Raw genomic sequence first — 14,367 nt, 5'->3', positions numbered from 1 at the left:
ATGCATCAGTATTTCTTTACTGAAGGAGGAAGCTGAGCAAGGAGAGGACAGGCTGCAAAAGCTGAAGTTTGCTCCCCACCTTGCTCTGTTAGCCCTCACCTGATCTGAGAGAGTGAGTGGAGAGGAGTAACCAATCCTGCAGCCGTAAGTGATGCAAGAAACTTCTGCTGTCAGTTCTAACACATGGGCCAGAGGCAAATAACCAATGTAAGTGTCCTTGGGTCTGGGAAAGAAAAAATAATTAACCATGAGTCACAAGTGGACTGAAAAATACCATTTAACCATTTTATTGTGTGTTTAGTTATTACTTTTTGATTGACCTGGATCCCAGGTGAGCTTATTCTCCTGCACACAAGACCAGTGTGATTTCAGCCACAGTATATAAACAAATTGGGGAAATCTGCCCTTACTGAAATCAGTATAAATTACAGGATTTGCCATGTTTTCTAGGAAACTCTGATTCCCTAGTCCTTTAATGCTATTTCCTCTCCTTGTGGGAGGTTTCATTTCACTTTAAAATAATGACCAATGATTTACAAAGCCCTGTCAGTCATCTTCTTCTAGGATACATTACTAGAAAGAGAGCTAATTACTGAAGTACTGAGGCTGGTTTCAGAAACTAATTGCTCAAAGATTTCTCAGCAAGAACCTTAGAGCTATCACTGAACAGCAGCTTCCAGCACCAAGCCACAACTGTGTTTATATCCTCTCACAACAGCAGTCTGACAACAGGGCTTATTTCAGCTACTGAGCCTTTTGTGAATGCAGAGACAAATAGACATACTTCAGGAAAAGCTTCCTCAAAACATTAATGTGAAGGAATCTGCACTTGGTTTTACTGTTGTGAGTGCATAATTTCTTACTTCTCTGCTCTTTCAGTGAACTGTACTCGAGCAGATTCTGCAGCACGTGCACCCAGAGCAGTGTCTCCTGGTCACTGAAGTGCTAGGCTCTGACATGCTTCCTAAACTGATTCTGGGTGCCTGAAAATGTCAAAAAACATTTCCCAAGTTGCACTAGAGGAGGAATCTCTTATCTAGTGGTATCCTCTGATACTCAAAAGTGCAAAAATCCATCACAGACTTAGAGCTATGGGTAATAATAATAAAAGAAGCAACAGCATGTGAGAAAACAGCTAGAAGGGCGTATTATTCAAGCAAGGGAAGTTCACACTGGTTGTTTTATCTCTCTGTGCACAAGACAATGAAGTGTTTCTTACCCCAGTCCAGGTATTCTCTCACACTGTCCTGTCATTCCAGCTATTAAGTTTTTATGCATCATCATCACTCCTTTGGGTCTCCCAGTAGAGCCACTGGTGTACATTACTAAAGCCAAGTCTGTAGGAACAGGTCTGCTTGGCAGAATGCTTGCTACAAAATTCAGGAGAAAAACTTATTTATTATCTACTTTCTAAATTATTTCTGTAATTAATCAATGTGAAAATGTCTGTAATCAGTGTGAAACAGGTCCTTCATGGAAGGCCAGCACAGCAAGCTGTTGCATGGTCAGTGCTGGAGAAAGTAGTCATCTGGTTTTAAGAGGAAGAGAGGGAAGACCAATTTTGAAAGGAATGATGAGTATTTGAGCATCTACACAATCTGGGTGACACTTTTGTCATTGTAGTTTATAGCTGACTGAAAGGAATCTTCCAAAGACCAAATAAAACTGTCAAAGGCTGCAAAGGGGGAGAATACAGTACTGATGATAAACAGCAAGTTGGGTAAAAAAAAAAAACCAAAAAGCCAACACCTCAAAAAGCTGGAAGTCAGCTTTTCTGTCCATCAGTCTTTCAAAGCCAAGGTTGTACAGGTAAGATTGCTTTTAACTCCCCCCCCAGCCTCAACATTAAAAAAAAATTTACATAAACCCTCCTCAGGTTTACATAAACCCCCTCAGCTGCAGGTTTAGTAGAAAAGCAGTTAGTTTAAAACACTCGACTTCTGATTTTTGTTTGCAATGACAATCACCAGCTTTCATGGCTTTCACAGTGTCTGCAAGGAAGCAGACTTTTCAGAGACCAAGCCCAAGAAAAAACACCCATTAGGGTCACTGCAGGTCTGTATCAGCACCTCAGGCTGATCAGAGATAAGCAGCTGTAATGAATGTGTGTTTCCCAAAGCTCCTTTGCCAGTTTATCCCCTCCTTTATTCCAGAGACTGACATGGTTAATTACAGACTGCTGATGTAAGAACAGATCATCAGGGTTGGGTTTTCCTTCCTTAAAGCAGATGTTTACAGTCACTCCTAGCAGCCCAATGGAGCAAGGAATGTAACTGTTATTCCTCTAGCCTTAAATGCTTTTTAACTACAGCTTGGTTAAGATAATGGACATTTTCAAGCAAACAACCAAAAAAGCTTTAAGTGCTTTCTCGTCTTTTCTAATAAAAAATAGTGACAGTAAGATAAATAAAAGGCAAGAGTAGCAGAAAATGAAACATTAAACCAGTTTCTATTTCATTTCCTAAAATGAAGATGAAGTATTAAATTATTCTGGTTATGGTTTAGAAGTTAAAAACAAAGTTTTATCCTGACATACATGACACATGAACAAAAGATATTCTAAAATGAGTTTTTTGTTTATTTAAAGGGAGCTGGAAGATGAATTGGCAACCTGCCACTACCTCTGTTGGTGACAAAAGCCACCCTTTGCTGGATGAGGGGTTTTCTGCTAAGGTCCCTCTTAAACCCGGTGCTAACACTGCTTGATTAGTCAGTCCTCTGTGAAGTGATTCACTTACAGTTTTCTGGTTTGGCTCCCAGCTCTTCTACTGCCTGCATGCTATGAATCTCCACATTTTCAGGGTATTCTGATTTATTGACAGTCTTCTTGTCCACATAAATGATATGTTTCAGACAGGAGACTTGTGGCAGTGCAGTCTACAGAAGAGAAATTAAATGTTTAGTAGTGTACTGACTGAACTGTAGGGTTGCTTATAGCAGGTGAAGATGATACCAAATTACCTTAAGTTTGCTCTCAAGGAGTTCCACACTCGTGACCAGATATGACGCTCCACACTCGTTGAGACCATAGGTCACTGCCTCTTCCCCCAGGGTGGCATAGAGAGTGACAACTGTCACAGGGGTGGGAGAGGACATGAAAGAAGGGTAAAAGTAAAACTAAATGCAAAAGCTCTTGCTTTATCTTACTGGAAAGCATTCAACTGGGAATTTTCTAATTTGGAAATAATACAGGTTTTGATTTTTCCACATCAGAAATTTTATGGCACAAGAGATCTCTGGAACAAGGAGGACAGCTGGGCAAGAAGCATGTGCTTACTAAGAGCATGGTCAATTACTGCAACATGGTTCCTAGACAGATGGTTGATGCCCCAAGACTGTCACTGTTTAGGAGGCCTTTGAACAACACTCTAGGTAACAGGCTGAAACTTTTAGTCAGCCCTGAAGTGGTCAGGCAGTTGGAAGGAACCTAGAATGGTCATCTACATCCTCCCAAAATAATTCTGCTTTTCCTATAGCAGAAATTATCAGAACAAACAGATGCACCAAACCCCAACAATGATGTACAAAGCAATCCCAGAGTAAGCAACTAAGAGCAGGTGTTCTGCCCCTGAGCTCTCTGCAGCCACAGCTCAGGGGGAGAGATAACACTCAGACAATACAGGGCACCAGCTTAAAGCTGGGCACAGCTACAGGCAGCTCTTTGGACACTGTCAGCTACTTTCCTTGCTCCCATGGAATTAGTGATGGCAGCAAAGCAGAGAATCGGGCTAAGGAATCGGACTGTTTTTCACACTGCCAGATTATTTTTAACCCAGACTGGCTAGAGGAATGCCATTAAGTGCCTCCCAGGCACAATGGAGTTCACCTCTCCCCATTCTCTCTCTACTGAAAAAAACCCTCCTTTAATATAATTTGCTATCTCAAACTGTAACCTCCAAAGACCATTAAAGGAATTTAACAGTGCTGTGAGATAGGGTTCACACAGCACAGGAAAAAGAGTAATGTTATACAGCTATTTCTTACTGCCTTTCAAAATATCGGGATCCAGACCTAATTAGCCATAGTCTCCTACTTCAGTAGCAAGTTCATCTCTTCCACTACTGCCCCTGAACAGCCTCTCTGCACACTCTGCTGTACAAGCTGCTCCTTGCACAGGCAGCTCGTACTGCTGCTGGGAGAAAAAGAGACAGCCCAGTGCAAGCAAAAAAAAAATAGGCTGTGGTTCACAGTGTGTTGTGTGCAGAATGGGCACTGGAGTGCACAGTAACCACTGCAGCTCACCAAGTTTAACTCCCATTAGGGATTTCTGACAGCTTGAATTAAACCCCCCCCCCGCCAAAAAAAAAAACAACAACCCACCCAAAAACAAACAAACAAACAAAACAAACAAACAAAAAAAACCAAAAAAAACAAAACAAAACAAAAAAACCACCCATACATAATTGTAATGAATTATGAATTACCATTCATCTCTTCTGATAACCATTTCATCTTTTGGATGAATAATTTAGGATACAGACACAAAATACTATAAAAACATCCCACACTTTGTGGAAGAAATGCTTCTACTGACATCTTAAATGCAACTACTGACATCTTCAGAATATTTAAAACAACCTGAATAGTAAGTGGACTATTCTGTCATTTTAACATCTAGAACATAGTACAATAAAATCATAAAAAAGCAGTTTCATAAGTATGAGCAAGTTAATTTTAGGGACACCCACAATGCATACAATTGACAGAAAACTAAGACCATCAGGAGAGAAAGTTTGTGAAATTCTTACACCTCCAATGACAAGACTGGCAGAGTCAAAATACTTAACAGCCAGATCTGTGCTGAGAAATGGTTCTAAAGTACATTAGAAGTAACCACGTTGAGCACTCACGAGGGAAGTTGTACTTGAAGCAGGTGAGAGCTACAATCATCCACTCAGCTCGGGTCTCACAGAATATGACAGCAGTGCTTTTTGGGGTTAGTCCCAGGGCAGTCAGTCCATTCCCCAGGCGAGTAATTTTCTCGTTTACTTCTTCATAGGATAACCATCTGTAAGTTCCTAGAATTAACTTGAGAGAAAAAAAAAAACAATGAATTTCCATGACAAGAAGCTTCTGGTATAGCTCTAGTGGCTGATGTGAGCTGGTGCCTAACACCATGAGTACACAGTCTGCCATTCATTAAGAAATTGCTTTCATTTTACTTGAAGTAGAATAAACAGTGCATCCTGTATATTCTGTTATACCTCAACTACCATAAAATGAATGGTTTATTAGATGATGACTGAAGAAGAGCTCCAAAGGGACATGCATTGTTGAGGCAAGATACAAAGCAGCTCAAACGCAAGTCAGAATTAAGTAAAAAATCATTAAGTTTTACCTTTTTGAATACTTTTCCATTTGGTTGCATTTCATTTTCTTCACTCAGAATTTCCCTGGTTCCAAGACAGTCCTTCTTCCCAAACTTTGCTAAAGCATGGTCAAAGAGCTTGTCCAGTGTGTCTGCTCCAGGGATGTTTATGTTTGCTAGTGAGTCCATGTGAGTGACAGAGCGGTAGGGGCTCCCTGGCTTGTCCGAGACGGGTTTAGCTTTTAACCGCTTTGCCATAGCCTTTTTCTTCTTGGCATTGGTAAGAAAATACCAGGGAATAAATACCAGCATACTGTACAACCAGATTAACAAGTACACAGGCAGCAAGAGAATGGCACACATTTCTAGCCTAAATTTCATGTGGGTATTTAAAAGAGAAACTCTCTTATGGAGTTCTGAAGCAGACAAGAGCAAGGCAGCAGTGCAGAGTGGTGCAGGGAGAAGCAACAGTAGGTGAAGCTTAGGTAGTGCTGATTCAGAGCAGCTGCAAAATTTTAGTAACCTTTGAGAGCCAACAGTGGACACCTACGGGCGAAAACCAGTGCCAAGCAGAGAGCAGGAAAAAGAAAGAAAAAATAATTAAATTAGTAATATTACAGTCAGTTAATTAGTTTTACTCCTTCTAAGAACTCACTTCAAAAGCATCACTGCACAACAGAGCAGTGAACTGCTCTGGGGATGAAAGAGGATGAATCTTTTCCATACTTGTTTCTTGCATTCACAAATATTTACTTTTCACAGACTTTTCCCCACTATTTCTGTTTGAATAGTTCAGGGCTGTTGAGATGAAGTCTGTCCTTCACAACATAATATTGTTTTTAAGCTACTTGAGTAATGACACAATTGCGTAATAAAGGGAAAGGTCAACACTTGTTTTCCCACTAAGTATTTGTACTACAGAGAAAAGGTACAGCAGATTGCTTTACTGCTTTTCAAAATATTCTATCAAGTTCTATTCAGATTAAAATGTCTCTTGATATACTCAAAAATAGTATATAGGCTCAAAAGTCTACATGCTGTAATCTAAAAACGATATAATATTCCAAAACTGCTGTATTAACTTTGTTCCAGCAACTGCATTTTTAATCTTCTACTTTTCAACTCTGAATGTCAGACTCTTGGAAAGGGATAATGCAGATTAGCTTTTCCAATTTCAAAAAATACTTCAATACATGCATTTCAAACTCCAAGTATGGAAAACAGAATAAAATCTGACCAATTTAACTCAATTTAAAATAAAGTACAATTTGGCAAGATTTTGTCTGCATGTCAGAAATCTTTCCTCATTAAGGAGAACTGGGCCTAAATAAGGACTGGTGGTGAGTGGGAGAAAAACAAAACTGTCACAGCAAACCCCAGTCATGGCCAGCCCACTGGCCTAGGACAGTCTGCCCTGGCACGTGAGAGAGGGGTGGTTATCTTCACCTGGCTGCTGTGCTAACACACCACCCACGCTGCCACAGAGGGGAAAATAGAAGGCACAGGTGCACCAAGCAAGGGCAGAACCTCAGACAGGCAGGGGAGCCAGTGACACTGACACCCGCCATCAGAGCCCAGGCTGTCACAGACACCATCTGATGAACAGAATGGATGAGAATAGGGAAATTCTCAGGGCTCCATCAAGAGTTAAAAGAACGTAGGCACACCTCAAAATACCATCTTTATTAATATATTTGCTACCCTCAGGTGATGAGGGAGGCTACAATTAACATTTCAGGTTAAATAAGACAACTGCTACTTACAGCAGACAGAAGTCAGTTAACAGGTTGGTGGGTTATTTAATGAGAATTTCAATATAAGCAGTTGTGTTGTAGCCAATATCAACAGCTTTGAGGTCATGTAAGACTCAGAGATCTGCAGATATTTAAAACAACATGACCACCACATTAATTTAGTAATTACAACTACAGAATAAAATTACTGCTGAATGATAGTATAATAAACTAAGCCAAACTGAACTAAGCTCAGACTTGTATGGATGAAAGTATTTTGCATATTTCTTTTTATAAAAAATGAATGCTACATTCTTTTCAAAACATACATGTTTATTCTGCTCTCGTGAGCCTCACCATCAACCTCAGCAGAAAAGAGATCAGTTTACTTCCCAAAGCTCCAGTTCTCTAAAATGAAGGATTATGGGTTTATAACACAAATCTTGTATGACACTTTCATCCCAGTTAATTCAGTGCTCCAAAACCAGCAGTTGAGTCTGTATTTCAAAGCCAAGCCAGCCACGGCTCTAAGACATGCTAAGGAACTGGCAGGACACACCCATGGTTACACATAATGCTACAAGTTAACAGACCCCAGGGGGAACTCTGGCTGCTCCTCACCTTCCAACAATGAACATAGGACCAGGCACACTGACTTGGATAAAAAACAGAGTTGCTGGAGTACTGCAAAGTATTTAACACAATGAGACAGTACCACAGTTTTTCTTTGGGCTGTGTAGGAGCTTGTTCAGAAGTGGTGCTGCTGTGAAATACTACTGGCTAATAATCAAGAACTGGCTAATTTAGGAAGGGAGGAGAGGAAGGTTCCATTTCTTTCATTTTGGAATTTCAGGTTAATTTGTAATACTTTAGAAAGTGTTTATAAAAACAGAAAACTCAGCTAATTTGTATATAGTTTGAGTAATTAAAAAAAATCACATTTCAATCCTGACAAAAATCAGTTGTTATTCTTAAAAGACATCAATTGGGAAGACTTAGTGAGTCCCAAAAATACAACTGTGGCTTTTTCCTCTGAACATGCTCATGCAAAACCTCACACACACAGAGGTGTACTTACAAGGGATCTTACAGTGATGACTGAGATTTCTTCAGTGTTGATTAGATCTATAGTAAAACAGAAAAACATATTAGAATTTGGGATGTTTTTTGCCTTGCAGAAAGGAGGAATCCTTAGAACTTCCACCCTACTGCCCCTAAGAAGCACAGGCTATGAATTCAGACAGAAGTGCAACACAACCCATACAAGGGAGAGCCATTACAATACAGGAAAACATTAAGCTTCCAAACTACACTGGACAGACAAGAGACGAAGCTGCCAAAAAGGAGCTTAGCTTTTATGCGACACCACTTCCTCCCTTTTGTATTTAAACATGTTCTGAATAAAACAGAAGCTTAAGGCAATTTAATTACCAATGAAACCCAGAAAGACAAGGAAGAGACTTTCATACTGCATATGGTCCATTCTTCTGACTCAAGGCAGGACAAGAAGCCCTTTGTCACTATTGATAGAGGAATATCAGTACAAACACGAACTCAGGACTACCCATAGCACACATTGCCCAAGAGAACATCAAGTGGATTTGGGGTATTGAGGTAAGAGAAGAGTTTCCAGAACAAAAGCATGTTTATAGAGGCAGTGAGGCCTCATTGGTCCCATGACCAGTGTAATAAAAGATGGCTGTGTGTAACTGCAGAGATAAGGCTCCAAGAGGTCTACTGCAGAAAGCTTTAACTGATGTTTAACCTAGTTATATTTTAAAGGCCTTCCCCATAAGTCTGAGATTTTAATCAGTTTTTACAGACTGAAAATGAGTTAAATGTCCCTTGCAAAATTCTCCTACAAAGATTTTTCTCTTGAAATATAAAGAAGAGGTGCTAGAATGTTTTTAGAGTTACTGGCATTTGCACGTGGTTGTATAAGATTTTGATTCATTGCAGGATCATCCCAAACTCGTGCTAAGTAAGTATTTATCATCTCTTAAATATACTGCATATAAAAGACTGACATATTCAACATGCAAAGGTACCTCCATACCAGTTGTATTCAGTTAGAAGCCAAACTTAGCTACTCAAATTATACCTTATGCCTTCAATCTCCTACTTAATTAGACTTTAAGAGAAAGGATGGGATGCAATGCTCATGTCAATGCATCATCAAGGCCACTTCAAGGTAAGACAACTACATATTACTAAAGTATAACAGTAATGTTCTTCATAAATTTCCTCATTCATTACAAATAAAATTTAGCATTCATGAAAAGTTTCACAATAAGATAAAGCTGGTATTTAACACTGGAATATTTAGAATATGTAATATTTTCCATTGGTTTATAAAGCTTATTATTTCTCTTGACTGTTGAACAGAACTAGCCTCTTCAGATGCTTGTCTAGCTGTTTTGGAAACAGCAGAGCTTCCAGTTCTTGATGCAGGAAATGCATGTTCCCAGAAAGAGCAGCGTGCGTCAGGCATGACTACAAGAAAAAATGAAACCAAACAAAAATAGATGTTGTTTCTATCTATAAAAACCAAGATAGCTGGTTTTCAGCATTTCCTAAGGATTTTCCTCTGGTGAATCAGCTTCTATCAATTTTGAAGTGGTCTGGAGATCATTTAACATTTGCAGTGACATGTTACAGTGTACATGCTGGAAACCTCACTCATGAGGTAATGTTTCACTTACGGCTTTTATATATGAGTGTTTACAAAAATTCTACAGGCCAAGTTTACTCCTGCCTGACACTGTACTTTATGGGCTGCCAGAGATGGAAGAGATGTTATCTAAGTATAATCTGACTTTTATATCCTTAAATAAAAGTTTCAGAGAGATAATATACAACATTCTACTCCTGTCCTGTAGCCAGGGTCATAGAACAGAGTTCTGTTCCAGAACATGTGCTTTAATTTCAGAGAGACATCCCTCTCTTCCTATTTTAACTCAAATCTAAGAAACAACTGGCAACAATAAACAATATAGGCAAAAAAACCCTTTTAAATAGTCACAAAAGCTTATGGGACTACATAAGAGCAAAAGTGTGTATGGGGGACAGAGAGAAGGTTTATGCCTCTGGAAGTGACTATTCTCAGAGGAGGAAATGCCTTAATCTTCTCTGCATTTGACTCGCCAAACTGAACAGAATCAACTTACTCAGCATTTACACACACTACTAGAATTTTTAAGTGCAATTCAAAATCAAATGAAGTACCTGTAGCTAGAAATTTTATCCTATGCAGTTTAACTTTAATAAGGCAGCAAATTATATCATCACTAGGAAAGGCTTTAATTAGCCCAAGCCCAAAGCACTCTAAAGGCTTAATAGTGAAAGTATATCAACAACACTGCTTACAATCCTTCCTCTGGTGTTAAAAAGCTTGCCAGGGATCCAATTTACTATGGAATAGCATATTTGTAAGAAAACAACTTTATTTTCTGTCTGCTTCAAAGATAGTGTTAGGAAAGTAATCTAGTAAGGAAGATGACATTAGAAAGGAAAAGGGTTGTGTTCTAGTTTGTGAAGAAAACTGGAATCTCCAAAGCAGATTGTTTTTAGTTTAAAAGCAACACTAGAGGAAGTCTGGTTCCTTTGCACCAGAACTCTCGGAGCTCTTGCCAGCTTCAAATGGAGACAAATTCTGACTTTAGTGTAAGTGCTCAGGGCTGGCTCCTGCCCAGAAATTCTGAAATCTTCCAAAACAATCCAGTATGAGTAAGTAACAACCATTTCTGCAATTTCTCTAGCATCCAGGCAGATGTAAACATCTTGGAAACCACAGTGAGCATTCAGGATTTTTAACTGGAAAAGTGGTTTTATGCAGTAAAAAAAAAAAAAAAAAAAAAAAAAAAAAAAAAAAAAAAATTGAGTTGACCTAAGTATGTGAGTGTTCAGTTAGTCCAGTTAGTCAGTTTTTGGAAAGGAACTTAGCTGGTACTTAGTCGTCCTGAATTTGTTCGGTACAGGACAGAACAAGGCTGGGATTTCAAAAACAGATGACATAAAAAGAGATTACTCCAAGGGTAAGAAATACCACATAGCAAGGAAGATGCAGCACAATAAACAAACGAGTACATACTGTCAGGCTCTCTGCAAGTTTTGATTTTCCAGATTTATACCTAACACAGACAAGAATGAGAGAACATTTCCACAGCTGAGAAGACTGTGATGAAATAGCAGTAAGAGTTAGAAGGATCTGGTGGCTAATTACAGCTTAGAAAGATTGAAGGAAAGGAAACTGAAGGAAATGATTCAGTTTCTACATCATGTCTGTGCTTTTATAAAAACAAACTCCAGCAATATTAATGCAAGTTACTCACAGGAAAAAAAGTTCATGAGGTCTCATTTTTCTTTCTTTCTCACAGGCAGACTTCTACATGTTTTCCTCTTGCACATTTTGGTACATCACAAAGGGCAGTGAAAATCCAGAGAAAGTCTAACCAAACCTAACCAATTTTGAGGAGTACTTCTGTGCTCTGGCAATGCAATAGAAGCTCAAAGTTGAGCTTCTATTACTCAGCTGTTCAAAGCTGAGAGTTGGAGAGCTCTCACTATGCCTGTACAGTGTAAATACTGGTACCTATGTCCCAACAAACAAGGAGAGGGGAAATCAGTTTTAGTGGATCCTGATACAAGTTTAAATATATACATTCTACTTGAAATAGCAAAATCACAAGTCACCTTAGGAAATTGTTTCTCTTACTACTGCTTAAAAAATACTGCTGCTTAATACAATATTTTACTCAGCTAATAACAAGGGTAATATTTATTTTTGGTTTCAAGAAAAACATTACTGTTGTCTTTTATGTTCATTGCTTCTGCTTACTACCTCAGAACATATATGCGCTTAAAGTCAATCAGAAAACAAAATCCATTTATAAATGTCAAGAGTCTATTTCTGCAACAAGTACTGTAGTGCAAGCCAGCCCAGCTATACTGACCCAGTAGTTCTCAATTACCTAAGAGCCGGGTGTGAAACGCTCTCCTAATTTGTAACATGAGTGCAAGCAAATATTTGGTGAAAGGGTAAGAGCTGTTTGCATGCCCCAAAGGCAGAAAACAGTAAAGGCCACGGCAAGATTTCACAACTGAAAACTGTCCATTGAGACTGCACTGAATTGGGAAAGTACTTCCTCTGACCCACCTGCTCCTTCATCTCCAGCTCTACCAGAAGCTGCCCTGGGAGTACCTGAGGCTCTCACTGCAGCACCGCCTCTCCCGCAGGCCGTACCCAGCCTGCTCACAGCCTGGGCTGCACAGGCTGGCCAGTCACAGACCCACAACATCACAGAATGCTAAGGGGTTGGAATGGACCTCAAAGCTCATTTTGTTCTATCCCCCTGCCCTGGGCAGAGACACCTTCCACCAGAACAGGCTGCTCAGGGCCCCATCCAGCCTGGCCTTGAATAACTCCAAGGATGGGGCATCCACAGCCTGCTCCAGTGCATCACCACCTCACTATAAAGAATTTATTCCTATTACCGAACCTAAATTTTCCCTCTTTCAGTTTGTACCCCTTCCCCCTTATCCTGTCACTACAGTTCCTCACAACAAGGCCCTCTCTGGCTTCCCTGAAGGCCCCTTCAGGTACCAGAAGGGGCTGTGAGGTCTCCACACAATCTTCTCTTCTCCCAGCTGAACAGCCCCAGCTCTCTTGGCCTGTCTCCATAAGGGAGGTGCTCCAATCCTCTTAGCAACTCCATGGCCTCCTCTGGACTTGCTCCAACAGCTCCATATCTTCTTATGCTGGACACCCCAGAACTGTGTGCCATAGTCCAGGCTGGGTCTCACAAGGGCAGGGCAGAAAATCGCCAGGTCAATCTGAGTTACACACAGCACTGTGAATGCACTCACTGTGACTGATGACAAACACAGCCGTTTCAGTATCTTTTTTTGTGGTAAGGGAAGTGAGAGACATCTTTCTGTTTCACTGGCATTTTAGTTAATGACTAGGCTAAAATCTGGTAGCTTGGACAGTGGGTATTCCAGAAGAAGATGGAAAAGGAGAAAATGTGCGACAGAAAAATACTGTTATTACCAGCATCTATGAAATATACTTGGACTAAAGGGGAAAAAATACAAAGAAAATACATATTCTATAGTAATAACGAAGTATTTCAGTCTGATCCCTCAACATATATCCCTGTCTCATCAGGCATTATGACAAATGTTACTCTGCTGTTCCAACAGCAGAGATAAATGTACTGTTTCCACCCAACTTTTTTAAACAAGGACACAAAGAGACAAGCAGTACAAGCAAGGACAAATTTCAGAGGACATGTGGCCACAGAAGACTTCAGCAAAAGCTCTGTAAACAGCCAAAGAAGAACTGATAATCTTCCCTCCCACACACAGTAAATATACAATGGACAGACTGGCTAGGTCTGTGTTTAGCTACACGAGCATTTTGCAGTGGAAAGGTTGTGACTTGCATGACTCTGATGATCCAACTAGTGACGTTTAAGTTATCATTGTATTTTACTTTCCAATTCTTTCTCAGTAACAAACTACTTCACAAAAAGAGAGTGTAGATCAAATCAATTTGAGACTTACAGATGTAAAGCCCTATTTGCTGTTATCTTCCCCTGCATTTTCAGGGCACAATGAAAGTAAATAACTGATGTACAGTTGGTGCCTGCATAACTGAGGTCAAAGTTACAAGGTGCTTATATAGCTTGAGTTATAAGATATCAATATAACCTGATATATTTATATAACCTGTTATCCATATAAGCTAAATCATTACTTTTTTTATATCTGTATAACGTGAATCATAACTTTTATATCTATATAACCTGACATAATGTATACCTATATAACCTGAAAAAATTATCTATACAATGTAATGGCTAATTAGTATACACTATACTATAACTAGTATATGGTTAACTAGTTGCTTAATGCTGAATAGACAAAAAAGAAGAAAAAACTCACTAGGTGGGTAGCTTTAGAGATAGGTAAGTATAGTACTAATGAGAAATTGGCAAATATAAAGCCAATTAGCCACCAAATAAAGAATTTAGACCAGTTAAGACCAAACAGACCAAGGAACATCATAACTATGCATGCTCCTAAGACAAAGTTGAAAAGTTCAGATGTGAAGAAGACTTTGGAAGCCTTCATCAAAGACCCCCCACAAGCCCCAAACTGGGGAGGCGCAAGCACAGTGCAAAAGAACTGTCTAATAACCATGAGCTCACATGACGTAAATTAGTTCTGGTGAGTATGTGATGGTGGTGTAGTGACACTGAGCAACACTTACTGTATAAATGCACCGCAGCACTTGACAAAGGTGGGGGAGTTAGGAGGAGAAAT

At 39.6% G+C, this 14,367-nt stretch overlaps 1 protein-coding gene across 5 annotated transcripts in view; it reads right to left on the bottom strand.

The window, feature by feature from the left end:
* The window catches only part of ACSL4 (acyl-CoA synthetase long chain family member 4), a 43,866-nt gene that overhangs the window by 9,417 nt on the left and 20,082 nt on the right, over nt 1-14,367 (bottom strand). For 2 of the 5 annotated variants that reach the window (XM_053956167.1, XM_053956168.1), the window contains exons 2-8: nt 8,120-8,166; nt 5,339-5,578; nt 4,851-5,028; nt 2,962-3,071; nt 2,739-2,877; nt 1,220-1,370; nt 100-223 (exon numbers count right to left, since the gene is read on the bottom strand). In XM_053956167.1, coding sequence (XP_053812142.1) covers nt 100-223; nt 1,220-1,370; nt 2,739-2,877; nt 2,962-3,071; nt 4,851-5,028; nt 5,339-5,566 — 930 coding nt within the window. In that variant the 5' untranslated portion in view covers nt 5,567-5,578; nt 8,120-8,166. Of the gene's footprint in view, nt 1-99; nt 224-1,219; nt 1,371-2,738; nt 2,878-2,961; nt 3,072-4,850; nt 5,029-5,338; nt 5,855-8,119; nt 8,167-14,367 lie in introns of all 5 variants that reach the window. The other 3 variants (XM_053956170.1, XM_053956169.1, XM_053956166.1) reach the window with 2 other exon arrangements.

The sequence above is a fragment of the Vidua chalybeata genome, chromosome 14, assembly GCF_026979565.1.
Source record: "Vidua chalybeata isolate OUT-0048 chromosome 14, bVidCha1 merged haplotype, whole genome shotgun sequence".
Lineage (NCBI taxonomy): Eukaryota > Metazoa > Chordata > Aves > Passeriformes > Viduidae > Vidua > Vidua chalybeata.
Note: the sequence above shows the minus strand (reverse complement) of the source record. Positions and strands in the feature narration are given on the sequence as shown.